We start from the raw sequence: 14,399 nt of genomic DNA on the forward strand, positions 1-14,399 counted from the left end.
GAAGATTTGGCTTAGGTGCAGATGCTTGAAGTGCCATGAAAATACTAACATTTATGTTGCTCTTTAAGGTATAGTCTGTGCTCAAAGTCATGTATTCCACAAGGATGGTACTTGTTTGAAAGAATCTCTCATGCTGTTTTCCCTCCCCCCCACCCTCTTTCTCTTAAAACAGGATAGAGACTCTTAATGGAACAATGATTCTCAAAAGAACAGAACTTGAAGCAAAGCTACAAGTTTTAAAGGTAATTTAATTTAATACAGTGAGGCACATTTTTCATCCCTGAATGTGTGAGTAGTAGAATAAAAACCTATTTGAGGAATTGAAATAGCCCTTGAAGATGAAATGTCATGATGAGTCTAAACTGCTGAATTATCAAGAGCCACACAATTACCTTTACAGGAATATTAAATTCCACAAGCCAGTGCAAATCTCTTTCTTCCTTCCTCCTTCTGTGTTTTTGGGAGGCTCAGAAAGGCAACAGGAAGGCACATCAGTTGAAGAACTTTTCATTAATGCACCTGTGATCTCTCTTGATTTACATTTTGTTTGGGGAAGAAACAAAGGAGGAGTTGCTGGTCTTTTCTTCATTTTGCCACATGCTGCCTGTGAGGGGTGCAGGCGGTGGTGCGAGGGGGTCTGGAAGTTGTGTTTTCCCACTGTCCTCTTCGGTGTCTTTCTGTTCAGCGTCATTCATCCTACAGAAATCATCTCCCTCTGCTCCTGTGGCTGTCCTTGAATCTACTTTCATTGGCAAACACGCAATCAACTCTGAAGTGAAACAAAAAAATTAAGTTTCCAGGAGATAATGCACGCTGCAGGAAGTTTAGAGCAAATGCCCTGTGATGGCTTTTTGGGGGTCTTGAAAATCTCAGTTTGCTAGATGTGAGGTTCTGCCAGGCCATGAAGTGCAGATCCTCACCCACGTGCGTTTGAGTCATGGTCCTGCAGATCACAGTGATCTCTATCCCAGAGATCTCTCCTGCATGGCAGCGAGGGGGTCCGTCCAAGCAGAGACCACATGGCTGACTGCAGGCAGGTTGCTTGCTTGGACTGTGTTTAGCAATATAGCTGGTGTTTATTAATTTTCTTTATTCATTTTTGAGAGAGAGAGAGAGAGAGTGCAGAGAGAGGAGGAGAAAGAGAATCCCAGCTCCAAGCTGTTAGTGCAGAGCCCCACTCTGGGGCTCGGCCTCACAAACCGTGAGGTTATAGCCTGAGCGCCGAAATCAAGAGTGGGACATTTAGTCAACTGAGCCAACCAGGCGTCCCTCTATTTTTTAAGTTTTTGAGGAAACTCCATACTGTTTTCACAGTGGCTGCACCAATTTGCATTCCCACCAATAGTGCATGAAGGTTTTTTTGTCTCCACATATTCCCCAGCACTTGTTATTTCTTGTGTTTTTGATATTAGCCATTCTGACAGGTGTAAGTGATAGCTCACTGTGGTTTTGATTTACATTTATCTGAGGATGAGTGATGTTGAGTGTTTTTTTCATGTGTCTGTTAGCCATCTGTATGTCTTCTATGGAAAAATGTCTATTTAGGTCCTCTGCCCATTTTTAATGGAATTCTTTGGGGGTTTTTTGGTGTTGAATTATGGAAGTTCTTTATATATTTTGAATATTAACCCCTTGTTGCATATATCATTTGCAAATATCTTCTCTCAGTCAGTTGCCTTTTTGCTTCATTGATTGTTTCCTTTGTTGTGTAAAGCTTTTAATTTTGTTGTAGCCCCGTAATTTATTATTGCTTTTGTTTCCCTTGCCTGAGGAGACATATCCAAAAATATGTTTTTTAAGACCAATATCCAAGAGATTACTATATATGTTTTATTTGAGGGGTTTTATGGTTTCATGTCTCATATTTAGGTCTTTAATCCATTTTGAGTTTATTTTTTGTATGGTGTGAGAAAGTGGTCCTGTTCTTTTCTTTTCTTTCTTTTTTTTTTTTTTTTTTTTGCATGTAGTTGTCCAGTTTTCCCAATTACTGAAAAAAATTATCTTTTCTGCATTGTATATTATTAACTCCTTTGTCATAGATTGATTAACCATATAACTGGGTTTGTTTCTGGCTCTCTATCCTTTTCCATTGATCTATGTGTCTATTTTTGTGCCTGTGTAATGTTTTGATTACTCTGGCTTTGTGGTTTATCTTGAAGTCAGAGATTGTGATACCTTAAATTCTAGTGTTCATTTTTTAAGATCATTTTGGCTATATGGCTTTTGTTTGTGGTTTTGTACAAATGTTAAGATTATTCTAGTTCTTTGAAAAATGCTATTTGTGGGGTGCCTGGGTGGCTCAGCTTCTTGGGCATCTGACTTTGGCGTAGGTCATGATCTCATGGTGCCTGGGTTTGAGCCCTGCATCAGGCTTTGTGCGGACAGTGTTAAGCCTCCTTTGGATTCTCTCTCCTTCTCTCTATGCCCCTCCTTGACTCACACTTTTTCTCTCTCTCTCTCAAAATAAATAAATAAACTTTAAAAATGCTGTTTGTATTTTGATAGGGATTGTATTGACTCTTTAGATTACTTTGGGTAATATGGACATTTTAATGATATTAATTTTTCCAAACCATGGACATTGAATATATTTCCATTTGCTTGTGTTGTCTTCAGTTTCTTTCATCAATATCTTATATTTTTCAGTGTGTAAGTCTTTCATCTACTTGGTTAAATTCATTCCTAGATATTTTGTTCTTTCTAATGCAATTATAATTGGCTACTTCATTATTATTGTATGGAAATGGAATAGATTTTAATATTTTCATTGTGTATCCTGCAGCTTTACTAAGTTTACTTATTACTTCTAGTAGTTTTTTGGTGGAATCTTTAGGGTTTTCTATATATAGTGTTATATCACCTGCAAAGAGTGGGTTTTACTTCTTACTTAACCAATTTGGATTCCTTTTATTTCTTTTTCATGTCTGATTATTGTGGCTAGGACTTCCACTATGTTGAATCAAAGTGATAAGAGTGGACATCTTGTCTTCTTCCTAATCTTAGAGGAAAATTTTTCATAATCTTACCATTTATAACTATTTCTTTATCTCTTTCAATTAAGACTCATAATTTCATGCAAGTAGATCCTATATGTCTTTCACTAGATGTATTCCTTTCTACAAATGATTTTTGTTTGTATTACAGTTTATTTATAAAAATAAACTTTTTGATTGAGGTTGATGTATAGATACATAAAATCAATTTTTATGCTCTTATTCAAACTATATAGTTCAAACTATTTCTAAACTATATAATTTAAGCAAATTATCTGTAGATTATTTTGGTTTTCTGTGAAGACAGTAACTGTTAAAAATAACATACAGGTCCTCTTTCTTACTTCACTGCACTGGCTACAGCTGATAATATAGTGATGAATAGAAACTATAATAATAGGCATTTTTGTTTTGTTCTTGATTTTAAAGGAAATTCTCACTTGTTCCTATTAGGAATGAACTCTCTCTCTGAATATACTTTTCCAATTTGGGATGCTCCCTTCCATACTAAATTTATTGGTAGTTTTTATAGTGCCTATGTATTAAATTTTATCCAACACTTTTTTTCTGCATGTTATTCTTGTTTGCTTATTTTTTTTTTTAAATTATCAATATGGCAAATGACATTTAAAGATTTTCTAATGTCAGGCACCTGGGTGACTCAATCGGTTAAGCGTCCAACTTCGGCTCAGTTCATGATCTCACGGTTTGTGAGTTTGATCCCTGCTTCAGGCTCTGTGCTGACAGCTCAGAGCCTGGAGCCTGCTTCAGATTCTGTGTCTCCCTCTCTCTCTGCCCTTTCCTTGCTTGCTTGTGCTGCCTCTCTCTCTCTCTCTCAAAAATAAATAAATATAAAAAAAAGATTTTCTAATGTAAAACCACTCTTGCATTTCTAGAATAATCCAACCCAGTCATTATTTATAATCATTTTTTACGTAACTATAGATTTGATTTGCTAATATTTTTGTTGGGATTTATGAAGACAGCTTCATTTTTTTAAATGGTTTGTTGTCAAGTTGGTTTCCATATAACACCCAGTGCTCATCCCCACAAGTGCCCTCCTTCATGCCCGTCACCCCCTTCTCCTCCCCCCTCCCCCATCTGCCCTCAGTTTGTTCTCGGCATTTAAGAGTCTCTCATGGTTTGCCTACCTCCCTCTCCCCCACCATTGTGGTGAGAAGGTAGCTTCATTTTTAAGTAAAAATGGTCTGCAGCTTTCTTTTCTCAAACTATCTTTCTTTAGTTTTAGTATCATGTTTACTGGACTCTTGGCATGAGCTGGGAAGAATCTTCCTCTTTTTCTTCTCTGGTAGAATTCTTATAAATATCTGAATCATCTGGGCTTAAGGTTCTTTTCTGGTGAGAATACTTCTAAACTCTGTTTCAGTTTCTTTATTAATTATAAGACTTCTGTTTTGTTTGTTTTGTTTATTTTGTTTTGTTTGAGCCAGTTTTATTGAATTAATGTTTTTGTTAATAAATTTTTGAAATTTTCAAATGTATTGCATAAAGTTGGTAATAAAAATTCTATTGTAATATTTTTGTTTTCTTCACAAGAAAGATTATGTCCCCATTTTTATGTATACTACTTTTTATGCCTTCTTTTTTTTTTCATGGTAATTCCCTCTAAAGGACTTTCTATTTTTGAGTCTTTTAAAAAACCAATATTTCAATTTGTGGCAATCTTTTTCTTTTTTTGGTTATGTTGAAGATGTTCTTTTGTCTTTATTGATCTAAAGTCTCAATGAAATGTGATAGGTTTGGATTCATTTCTAAATTGATATTGCTTAAAAATTACAGTATCTTTTCAATCTGAAGACTTGTGAGTTCCTTCTGTTTTGGAAAACTATCTGCTTGATGTCTTTGAATATACCTTCTCCATCATTTCCTGAACTATCTTTTGGAATTCATGTTGGACATATTTTAGAGTCTTTTGATTTATTTTCCTTGCTTCCTAACCACTCATATTTTGTATCACTTTATCTGTTTTGTTAAGTTCTTGTTGAGTTCTTCAGTAATGTATTTATTCTGTATAGAATGAGTTCTTTCCATCCAGTTTTAAGGATTAATTGATTCTTAAAAAATTTTTAAATGTTTATTTATCTTAGAGAGAAAGAGAGAGAGACAGAGAGTGAGCAGGGGAGAGACAGAGAGAGAGAGAGAGAGAGGGATACACAGAATCCCAAGCAGGCTCCAGGCTCCAAGCTGTCAGCATAGAACCCAATGTGGTCCTCAAATTCATGAATCAGAAGATCATGAACTGAGCTGAAGTCAGACGCTTAACCGACTGAACCATCCAGGTGTCCCAGGATTAATTGCTTTTTAATTTTCAGATCATTCTTTTTCGTGTCTATCCATTCTTGTTTTACTTCTTTGTTTCAGATTTCTTATTCTGATCTTGTTCTTCCTCAGAGGATTATAAATATTCTTGTTTTGAAGTCTTCTTAGGACACTGTTCATTTTCATTGTATTTGGAGACAATCTATGTATTGATTACCAATTTTGTAGTCTTGCATACCTTTTGTTGTATTGGCCACTTCTGTTGTATGGTGGTCTCTCCCATCCACTAAATATTGTACTTGGGTTTCCTCTTCCTTGCACTTTCAAAGCTTCCAATCCCGAGCCAGGTCTGGCAGTGTGGATGCCTTCTTGTGGGTTAGTGTGCTGTTTGGCTCAGGTCATGAGGTTGCATTTTTGTACTCCTGTCTCCTTAGGCCCGAGTTCTACATGAGTCATAGCCGCCATTAGCAGGTTGTCTCAGCCTCATTTTCGTGGTAGTGGAGCTTCAGTTAAGGTTCTCTCCTCAAGCAGGAAACTTGTCTGTCCTCTCCTCAGATAAATAAGCACAGTTATTTATTTATTTATAAATATAATTTATTGTCAAATTGACTTCCATACCACACCCAGTGCTCATCCTAATAAGTGCCTTTAGACTATATATTGCCACAGGACCCCAATTCCTAGCTACCTGTTTCTGCTTCTCCAGGTCTGGCAGACCTTCGCATTTATTCCTGCTTATCCTCTTGCCTTTCTTTTCTAATCTTGACCCTCTGAGATTTCCAGTTCACCTCACGAGCCAGAAGTGTCTGGATCTGACGTGTAACCAGGGTCAAGTTGGCTTCCCCTTGCCACAATGACATTTAGTTTGCGGGTACCACGTAAGTATGCACTGATCTTTCAAAGTTTACATGAGGCCACAGGCTCTTCCTTAGAAAGAGTTGTCCCTTCTGAGCCATGTTTTCAGGGATTCCCTGTCTCATGACCAATGATTCACATGTTTAACATGAAAGCAGCACATCCACTGTGCTAGCTGGAGGAACTAGTTTTTAACCTAACTCTGCTTTTCACCTGGTGTGTAGCCTTTGGGAGGTATTTTGCTACACTGAACCTTTCTTTTCTAATCTGGAACTTCTTAGGACAATTAAACAGCATGTTATCCATGAGAGCACTTTATAAAAGTAGTCAAGATGGAAATGTTTAGCTGTATGTCTCATGTATATTGAAAACATTGGAAATATATCCAGCTCATAATATCCATCTGTGATAGTTGAGTTTGATTTCAGAAGCCATTCTTCGGTATATTCATTCAACCAATATTTACGAAGCGGCTGCTATATATCAGGCCCTGAGCTAGATACAGTGAGAAAATAGGGCCCATTATGGTTAGATCTCCCACATGCTTTGATTTTCTTCTAATGGCAAGAGGTCTCATGTGTCCAAGTATACAACTGTAATGTTACGAACAGGCAGAAACAGATTCTGAGGAAAATGGGGAAACTTCCATAGAGACCAAAAACTCTTGGTCACTTTGACACATCTGCTCTTTACACTGGTGTTTTCTTGGTTTAAGTGATAACATGCCCAGATAACTGGACCAAGTCAACAGATTAAATATTTTAAAACCTTTATTTTCACAAAAATTAACATCTGGCAAGACCTGACTTTGTATTTCTGAATAACAAGAGCAAAAATATAATTTCCTCTTCTCTCTGTATTTAGTTTTGATAGTCAGCCTATCCTGTGGTCCTCTCCTGGACTCTAAGCTCTTGCAGGAGATAGACCCCTGTAAGGAGAAGGAGGGCATTGGATCCTTGGTAGTTCTGTTCTCCGTGGGTCCTTAACTCTGACCTTGATAGGACCACAGTTTGCACAAATAAAAGAAGCTGTAACTCAGGTAGCCCAGCAATCTCATAGACACACTGACTATCATATAGTGCAGAAAAAACAAGATATCAACTGAGTCAGGCATTTTATGGCTTTGAGTTAGTGGTTGCACATCATGTTGGTAACTCCAAGGACTGATGTTTAGTGTTACTATTATCGGGACTTGGAAAATCCTGCCTACTGACTGTTTAGTCCCTGAACGGAGGAAAGCCATTCTTCCCTTAAGCATTTGATGACATTCTTGTAATTGTATTATTTTCTTTTCCTTAGTCTTTCCTCTTCCAAATGTACTTTTTTCCCTCCGCCTTTTCAGCCTTCATCTACCTTTTCTAGACTCTTTCTTACCAAGCAGTGCTTGTTTCCAACTAGGCCGCCTTCCTTTTGCGATGAAGTGTCCACAGGCAAATCTGAGCTGTGCCTACTTGTTGGGTTTGTTGTGGGAATCTGAACAGACAAGGGCAGGGTAAGATAAAGACCAAAGGGAGTGAAGGAGAATGAGCCTTTAGTGATCCTTGTCAGATGGCTTCTGCCTGGCTGGCTTTGATTTTCCTCACCTCAGCCCCTTTGATGGGTTAGGCCAGGTCTCATGAGCAGTCTTGACCGTGACTGCAGCCACTTCATTTCCACCCTGGGACACTGCTCTCATGTGCTGGGCAGCCGAGGAGGAAGTAGTTAAGAAGTGAGGGTGCTTATTAGCAGTGTTCTAAGTTTAGCCTTCCAAAGGAAGCCTTTCAGACAGGCTGGCTTCCCCTTTTTGTATGAAAAATAAATAGGTATGCAGCAGAAAACACTGTTTTAATGCCCCAGGCTTATAGAATGATGATATTTATTGAACATTTACTAAGTTGTAATCACTCTTCCAAACATTCTACATCTACTAACTTAGTTAATTCTCATGAGAATCCTAGGGTCTAGATTCTATTAATGCCTTCATCTTGTGCATGGGGGACTTAGATGGTAAATCCTTGTCTCAACAGCTAGTAAATGGACACAGACCCAAACAATCTGGTTCTGTAATATTTAAAACAAATGAAAGTAAATATATGTCATCGTTTCTATTGTCCATTGTTTCTATTAAAACAATGTCATTGTTTCAACTCCTTGGTGCTACTATATTGTTTCTTGAGAAAGTGGCATTCCCAGTATCCCCCTTTTGTATAGAAAATCATCTTCTGAATGAATGAGAGCATTTGTTAGTGCAAGAAAGGGAAAAAATTAATGACAAATCTCAACACCCAGAAGTAAATTGCTACCTTCACTGGGGATTCCCAATAATTAACACTTTTTTTTTCTTTTTTATCAGCAAACCTTGAAGAAAAAATGGGTGGAGTTCAGATCTCTGCAGTTACAGGAACAGCGTCTGCTTCATGGTAAATGTGATTTCCTGTTCAGAAACCACACTTACATTTCACCTTTTTTTGGTATTTCTGCCTCTAAGTTGTTTTAAGATTATCATCATTATAAGAAACAATTGTCTAGCATGGATCAAGAATACTAGTCTATGTTTTTTGGGGGGCATGAATTTTGGAGTGACCTATGTATTTGGAGGGTGAGTAAGTCCAGTCACATCCCTCTGTACATATAACACATATGCGCGTGAAAACACGCACACACTCACGTGCATGTGCACATTTGCAAGAGGCATGTGGAGATGTTAGAGAAGCAGTAGATGAATTAAATTCCTGAGAATGTTTGTGGCTCCATGGTTGTGTAGTTCTCAGAAACCACGGAGGCTGGAATGGGCAGAGCCTCTGTCATTCATTCATATTATACAAGTTACATGAATGCAGGGAATCTCTTCTTCATGGCCCATAAATCCAAGACAGAAATCGGAATGATCATTCCAACACTTAATGCGTGGCTCTTGCTATTGTGTGAATACTGAAGGGAATGGTTGAGTTAAAAATTTGTTGATCTGACATCTGCTATGTGACTGCTGTTACCCGAGGAATGAACTTGCACATACAAATAAGTCACTGAAACCACTAGCTATGTGGGCGTGAAATATAGGTTGTATCTTCTTAAGATAACACTGAGCTAAAGTATTTATCAACTAGACTGTCTGTTTCAAGTAAAAACTTATTTACAGGAAAAAAGATACATTTAATTCATGATTAGGCACTAATGCATGGCAGAGAGGTTTGTGTTGAAATTTTGTTTTCTTAAATGAGACTTACATATAAGTTACTTCTCTTTTGTATGTTTTTAAATTAATGTTTTAAAATTTCTTAATAGATTTTTTTGGTGGGGGGCGGGTCTGAAGTTTGCTAGGAGGACAGAAATATAAAATCCAGCTACCTCCTGGATTTCTGTAGACTTGAAGGTGTTTGGGAAACCTTTGCCTCTACTTCTGGAGCATTCTTCAGTGGAGATGGGTTTTGGTCTAGTAAGTATAGGCAGTTCTAGGGTTCTATAGGAATAGTCTTGTATAGACAAGTTCTTTTGTTCGTGATTAAGGGAAATAACTCCGCATAAAGACATTGTTGTACACACTGTTTTGAGAGATTGAAGGAGTTCTTTAGCTGACTTTTTCTAGACCTAGAATAAATATACAAGGCATGAGATCCTCAATGGCTTTCCAGTCAAAAAGAATTCATCAACTCATTGCCAGAAGATATAAAGTAGGTTTTATTAGTGAAAAGGAAAGCAGTATGACTGGTCAGTGCAGAGCTCACCATACTGAACCTTGCAGACCAGATGGAAAAATAAAGTGTCTTCTATTACTCTTCCTGAAGCAGAGTGACCTAATTATGTCATTCTCTGGCTGATATAACAAATAATCCCCTTTCTTTTAGCAGCATACCAACCAACTCAGGTAGTACATAAGCAAGTGGGATATGAACAGAATGGGTGTTGGTGCACAATTAAAATTTGGATTTGGAGACCCCAGATGCAGAGAAAGGTTGATGAACAAATTCAGCTAAGCAGATCAAATTCAACTTGTACAAATGAATTGTTACTTATTTCAGGACACGGATGCTTTCTGGACACAGTAGCATTCTAGAGCATTTAAGTGTTAAAGTAGTCTAGGAAGAAATATGGAATTTTGAGGCTGGAAGGTATTCTTTCTGTTTTAAATACCTTTTGAATTTTCTATAATCAGCCTATGGGTGCAGGTTATATAACTGTTTCCCATACATTTCAAATGAGGTTACAATAATTTTATAATTATTTAAAAAATACAGTAACCAAAAATCAGAGAAACTAAATGGAGGAAGTCCATAAGACATCATTTCCCCAAGTATATTTTTTATTTTTCCCCCAAAGATATTCTTTAGAACCCCATTTCTGTGAGAATTTTAACAAACGTTGCAGGGTCACTTCAGTTTAAGAAAAAATACTCTTGGGGGCACGTGGGGGGCTCAGTTGGTTGAACATCAGACTGTGGCTCAGGTCATGATCTCACAGTTTGTGAGTCAAACCCCATAGTGGGCTCTGTGCTGACAGCCCAGAGCCTGAGGCCTGCTTTGGATTCTGTGTCTCCCTCTCTCTCTGGCCCTCCCCTGCTCATGCTCTGTCTCTGTCTCTGTCTCTCTCCCAAAAATAAAATAAAATAAAATTTTAAAAAATTAAAAAAGAGAAATGATATTCTTAGAGATTGACAAGTCATACCGGCATACTGTCAGATGAGTTGAACTGTTCTTATATGAAGAATCTTGTTTAAATTTATGTCATTTAGCATTACCATTTTACATGGAAGCTAGTCCATGAACAATAGTTTGGGAAACACCACTACAAGGTCTATCAAATGGCCTCAGAATAAGTCATTTTTTCATATAGGTGGAGCTCAGTGAAAAATATTGTTCTCTTTTACTCTTTCTGTCTTGCACCCTTTGAAGAGAAATTTTGGTATATTTACTTGTAGGGAGTGATGTCCATATCCATTCCACTTTCTTTTCTGCATTCCAGGTGACTCAGGTAACTGCCCAAGCTTGGAAAACATGGACATAGATGAATCAGTTTTGTTTGGAACCCTGCCTGGGCCCGGGCCAACCCTCCTGGACCGGAATCGATTATCCAGCGAGAGCAGCTGCCTGAGCTCCATGACGATGGACAGCGAGGATGGCTACCAGACATGTGTGTCTGAGGACTCAAGCAGGGGAGCCTTCAGTCGACAGACGAGCACAGACGATGAGTGCTTTGTTCCCAGGGATGGGGACGATTTTCTAAAGAGGTCTTCTTCGAGGAGGAACCGAAGCATTAGTACTGCCAGTAGTGGGTCCATGTCCCCCTTGTGGGAGGGCAACTTCTCAAACATGTTTGGGACCCTGCCCCGGAAAAGCAGAAGGGGAAGTGTCCGAAAACAACTCCTAAAATTCATCCCCGGCCTTCACCGTGCAGTGGAAGAGGAAGAGAGTCGCTTCTGATAGGCTGTCCTGTCCTTTTATATTAGCTTATTTCGTAAATATCTCTAGCCTTGTGTAGACCGACTCCACCCAGCCTGGTGGGAAATGGCAGATGGATTGCAAAACTTAAACCACATCTCGCGGCAATAGTGACCTTTATTTAAATTTTTTTATCATTATTTTTGCTTCTTAGATCATTTTGTAACCAGGAAACCTCCGTTTATAACCAGAAAGTAGGGGGATTAAGTAATAAGTTAGAAAGTATAACAAAATTAATGCACGTTCCTGCTCATTCTAATGCTGCCTGTGAAGGCAAGGGTTGTATTTATTTTCTAGATTATCTATGTGAAAAACTGAGAACTTTTCAGAGTCAAGTGTAAATAAAAGAGTGACGGAATATAATTATTTGGGATACCTTCCATAGGTTAATTGATAAGTCACAAAACCTCAGGCTTGCTTCGGATCAGTAGCCTCCAGGAAGACTTAATAATAGGCAGTTTTGAATGTTTCTGTTTAAATCTGTGAAGGATTATAAAGATGGTCGTCAGCTATTTTCCACAAACACAGCAACAATAAAGCAGGAAGCATACAATTTAATATTAGAGTTTAGCTCCATGAGATCCATGGAAACATGTTGTCTAATAGGGGTGCTGAGGAAGATTATGATAAGGTCTTTTTTATAGGCAGCCTAACCAAATAGGTGAGAATGTCACTGATTCAACTATCGTTCTGCCTAAACGTTGATGGCAAGTCTAGAATTCTCAAGATCCTGCATATAACTTCGTAATTTTGTTTTTGAGCAAATGTCTGAAATTTGAAAAATTAAAGCCAGGAAAAGGATCATCCTCCTGTAGATTTTTTTTCACTTTATTCCTCACTTTATATTATAGATTCCAAACAGTCGCTGCCTTATTAGCACTCTTTCGTGTGTTGGTCATGTTAGTATCACATTACTTCTAGCCTTTCAATCACGTTTTCATTCAGTATCCAGTTAAAGTCCATGATTTCTCTGTTCTGGTGATACAGCTGCTCATGACCTATATTCTAGAGTAGACAGTGTAATAAATAGTCCTTACTGATTTAAAGCTGTGTGTGTGTGTGTGTGTGTGTGTGTGTGTGTGTGTGTGTGTTTGGGAGAAACAGATATTTGATAGATGACTTTGATGGAACCACACTTAAATCAATTGAGTAAAGAATGAGTCATTTTGAGGAAAAAATGGGAAGAGTAAGGAAGCTTGTAAGGTAATAAACGAATGTTAAAAATAAAATATAGAAAGATTTCTAATTGGGACCTGCTTCCCATTAGTTATTTGAACTCAAAATTATCCAGTGGGCTCTCCCTGAGAATCACTCATATGAAAAGCAGTTTGCAGTGTTTCCCAGGAACAGTTACAATCCTGTGTCCTATTTACTGAATACCTAGCAGGTTCAAGATGCCTTCTATGTTATCTAGCACTGGTAGATAAGTGTTAGGCCTACAGAGAAGGAGCAGGAGTTCAGAGAAGTTCCCATGGCCAATGTCAAGGCTGAAATCGGAAGCCATTTCTTTCCAGCTCTGGCCTATCCCCAGTCCTTGGAGATTTGTTTACTCTTTTGCTGGTTCTGTGTGGTCATCACCACAGAACTTCCCCCACTCCCACCCTCAGAGAATACATAAAACACACCCCTCAGAGACTCTGCATGGATAAACAATGTCTTTGGTAAAAAAGAAAACAAGCCCATTTAGAATGACTCTTGGCCTCCACAAGCTAGTTTTCAAATATCGGCACATTAATAACTGCGTGATTAACAATAAATTTATGTTCAGCAAGGGCTTGCAAACCAAGTGATTGGCTGACATTGTTTATTTCCCATCACAGATTAGAATTCTCATCTGCAGTGTATTTTGTTAATCCTATTTTGCCAATCCAGGGGAAAGAAATCATCACATTTGTTTGAAGAAAGATGACTTTAAATTCTTCTACAACATGATCAGTGTTTGAAGAACTTCCACAGATCATCTGGGGAAGCAGATTATAGGCTATTTGCTTTTCTTACGGCTTTAAGTGTTCAACATAGTGTAGTATTTCTTTCTTACAGTAAACAACAAATCCAAAAAGGTGCAGGGAAGGGACAAGCAAGTTTTACTATAGCCTGAGGTAAGAAAAATTAGAGTCAAGAGTTTGATATGTTCTGGGAAAAAAGAAAAGCACTTTTTAACCAAAGTACAGGAAGGAAGGGTATCTCATGTTTTGTGTGTTCACAAGTTGTAAGAAAACTAGCTGTTCAGTGGAAATGTGGGTACAGTTCTCACAGGATGGCTTTTCAGACTATCTGACCTCAGTGGGGCTTTAGAAGACCTCATTTCTCTAATCTTTTGGTGTACAAGTGACTCACTTTGATGTAATTTACTGGGAAAAGAATTGAAAAGTTAGGTGTTTTGTTTTCTGTGGATCCCAAAGTTGTCAATATATGATATTCGTGGATTTCACTAATTGATCATTTGTTATGAAAATGTATATTTCTGTAGCATGGCATCAATAAGCAAAATTTGAATGAAGTATATCAAGAATTACTCTGTTGTGTGGCTAAAGGAACACCATCATGTCAAACAGGTTGGTACTCTAATTCTTGAAAATCACTTTCTATGTTGCAATGCTTTTATATCTTAGTTGCATGTACAAGTAGTATTAAAAATCCTACTTTGAACTGGAGAAATCAAACGGGTGCAGTTAATATGTACTGATCATGTAGTATAAGTATTTATGGATGTATACAACTTAAGTATAGTAAATAAAAATACTTAACAGTTATACTGAACCGTTCAGATTGCAAGGTTATTGGTTCTTTACATCTATTTCCTTACAGAATATGGGCAATAAAAATGTCGAAACATTTCTGAAATACAGAATGCTAT

At 37.7% G+C, this 14,399-nt stretch overlaps 1 protein-coding gene across 1 annotated transcript in view; it reads left to right on the forward strand.

The window, feature by feature from the left end:
• The window catches only part of LOC120235311 (cytohesin 1 interacting protein), a 29,307-nt gene extending 15,334 nt beyond the window's left edge, over positions 1-13,973 (forward strand). The window contains exons 6-8 of the mRNA XM_039237546.1: positions 173-242; positions 8,461-8,527; positions 11,067-13,973. Coding sequence (XP_039093477.1) covers positions 173-242; positions 8,461-8,527; positions 11,067-11,524 — 595 coding nt within the window. The 3' untranslated portion in view covers positions 11,525-13,973. The remainder of the gene's footprint in view (positions 1-172; positions 243-8,460; positions 8,528-11,066) is intronic.
• Positions 13,974-14,399: the final 426 nt, after the last annotated feature.

This window comes from Hyaena hyaena, unplaced genomic scaffold (genome assembly GCF_003009895.1).
Source record: "Hyaena hyaena isolate Hyena2069 unplaced genomic scaffold, ASM300989v1 scaffold_126, whole genome shotgun sequence".
Taxonomy (NCBI): Eukaryota; Metazoa; Chordata; class Mammalia; order Carnivora; family Hyaenidae; genus Hyaena; species Hyaena hyaena.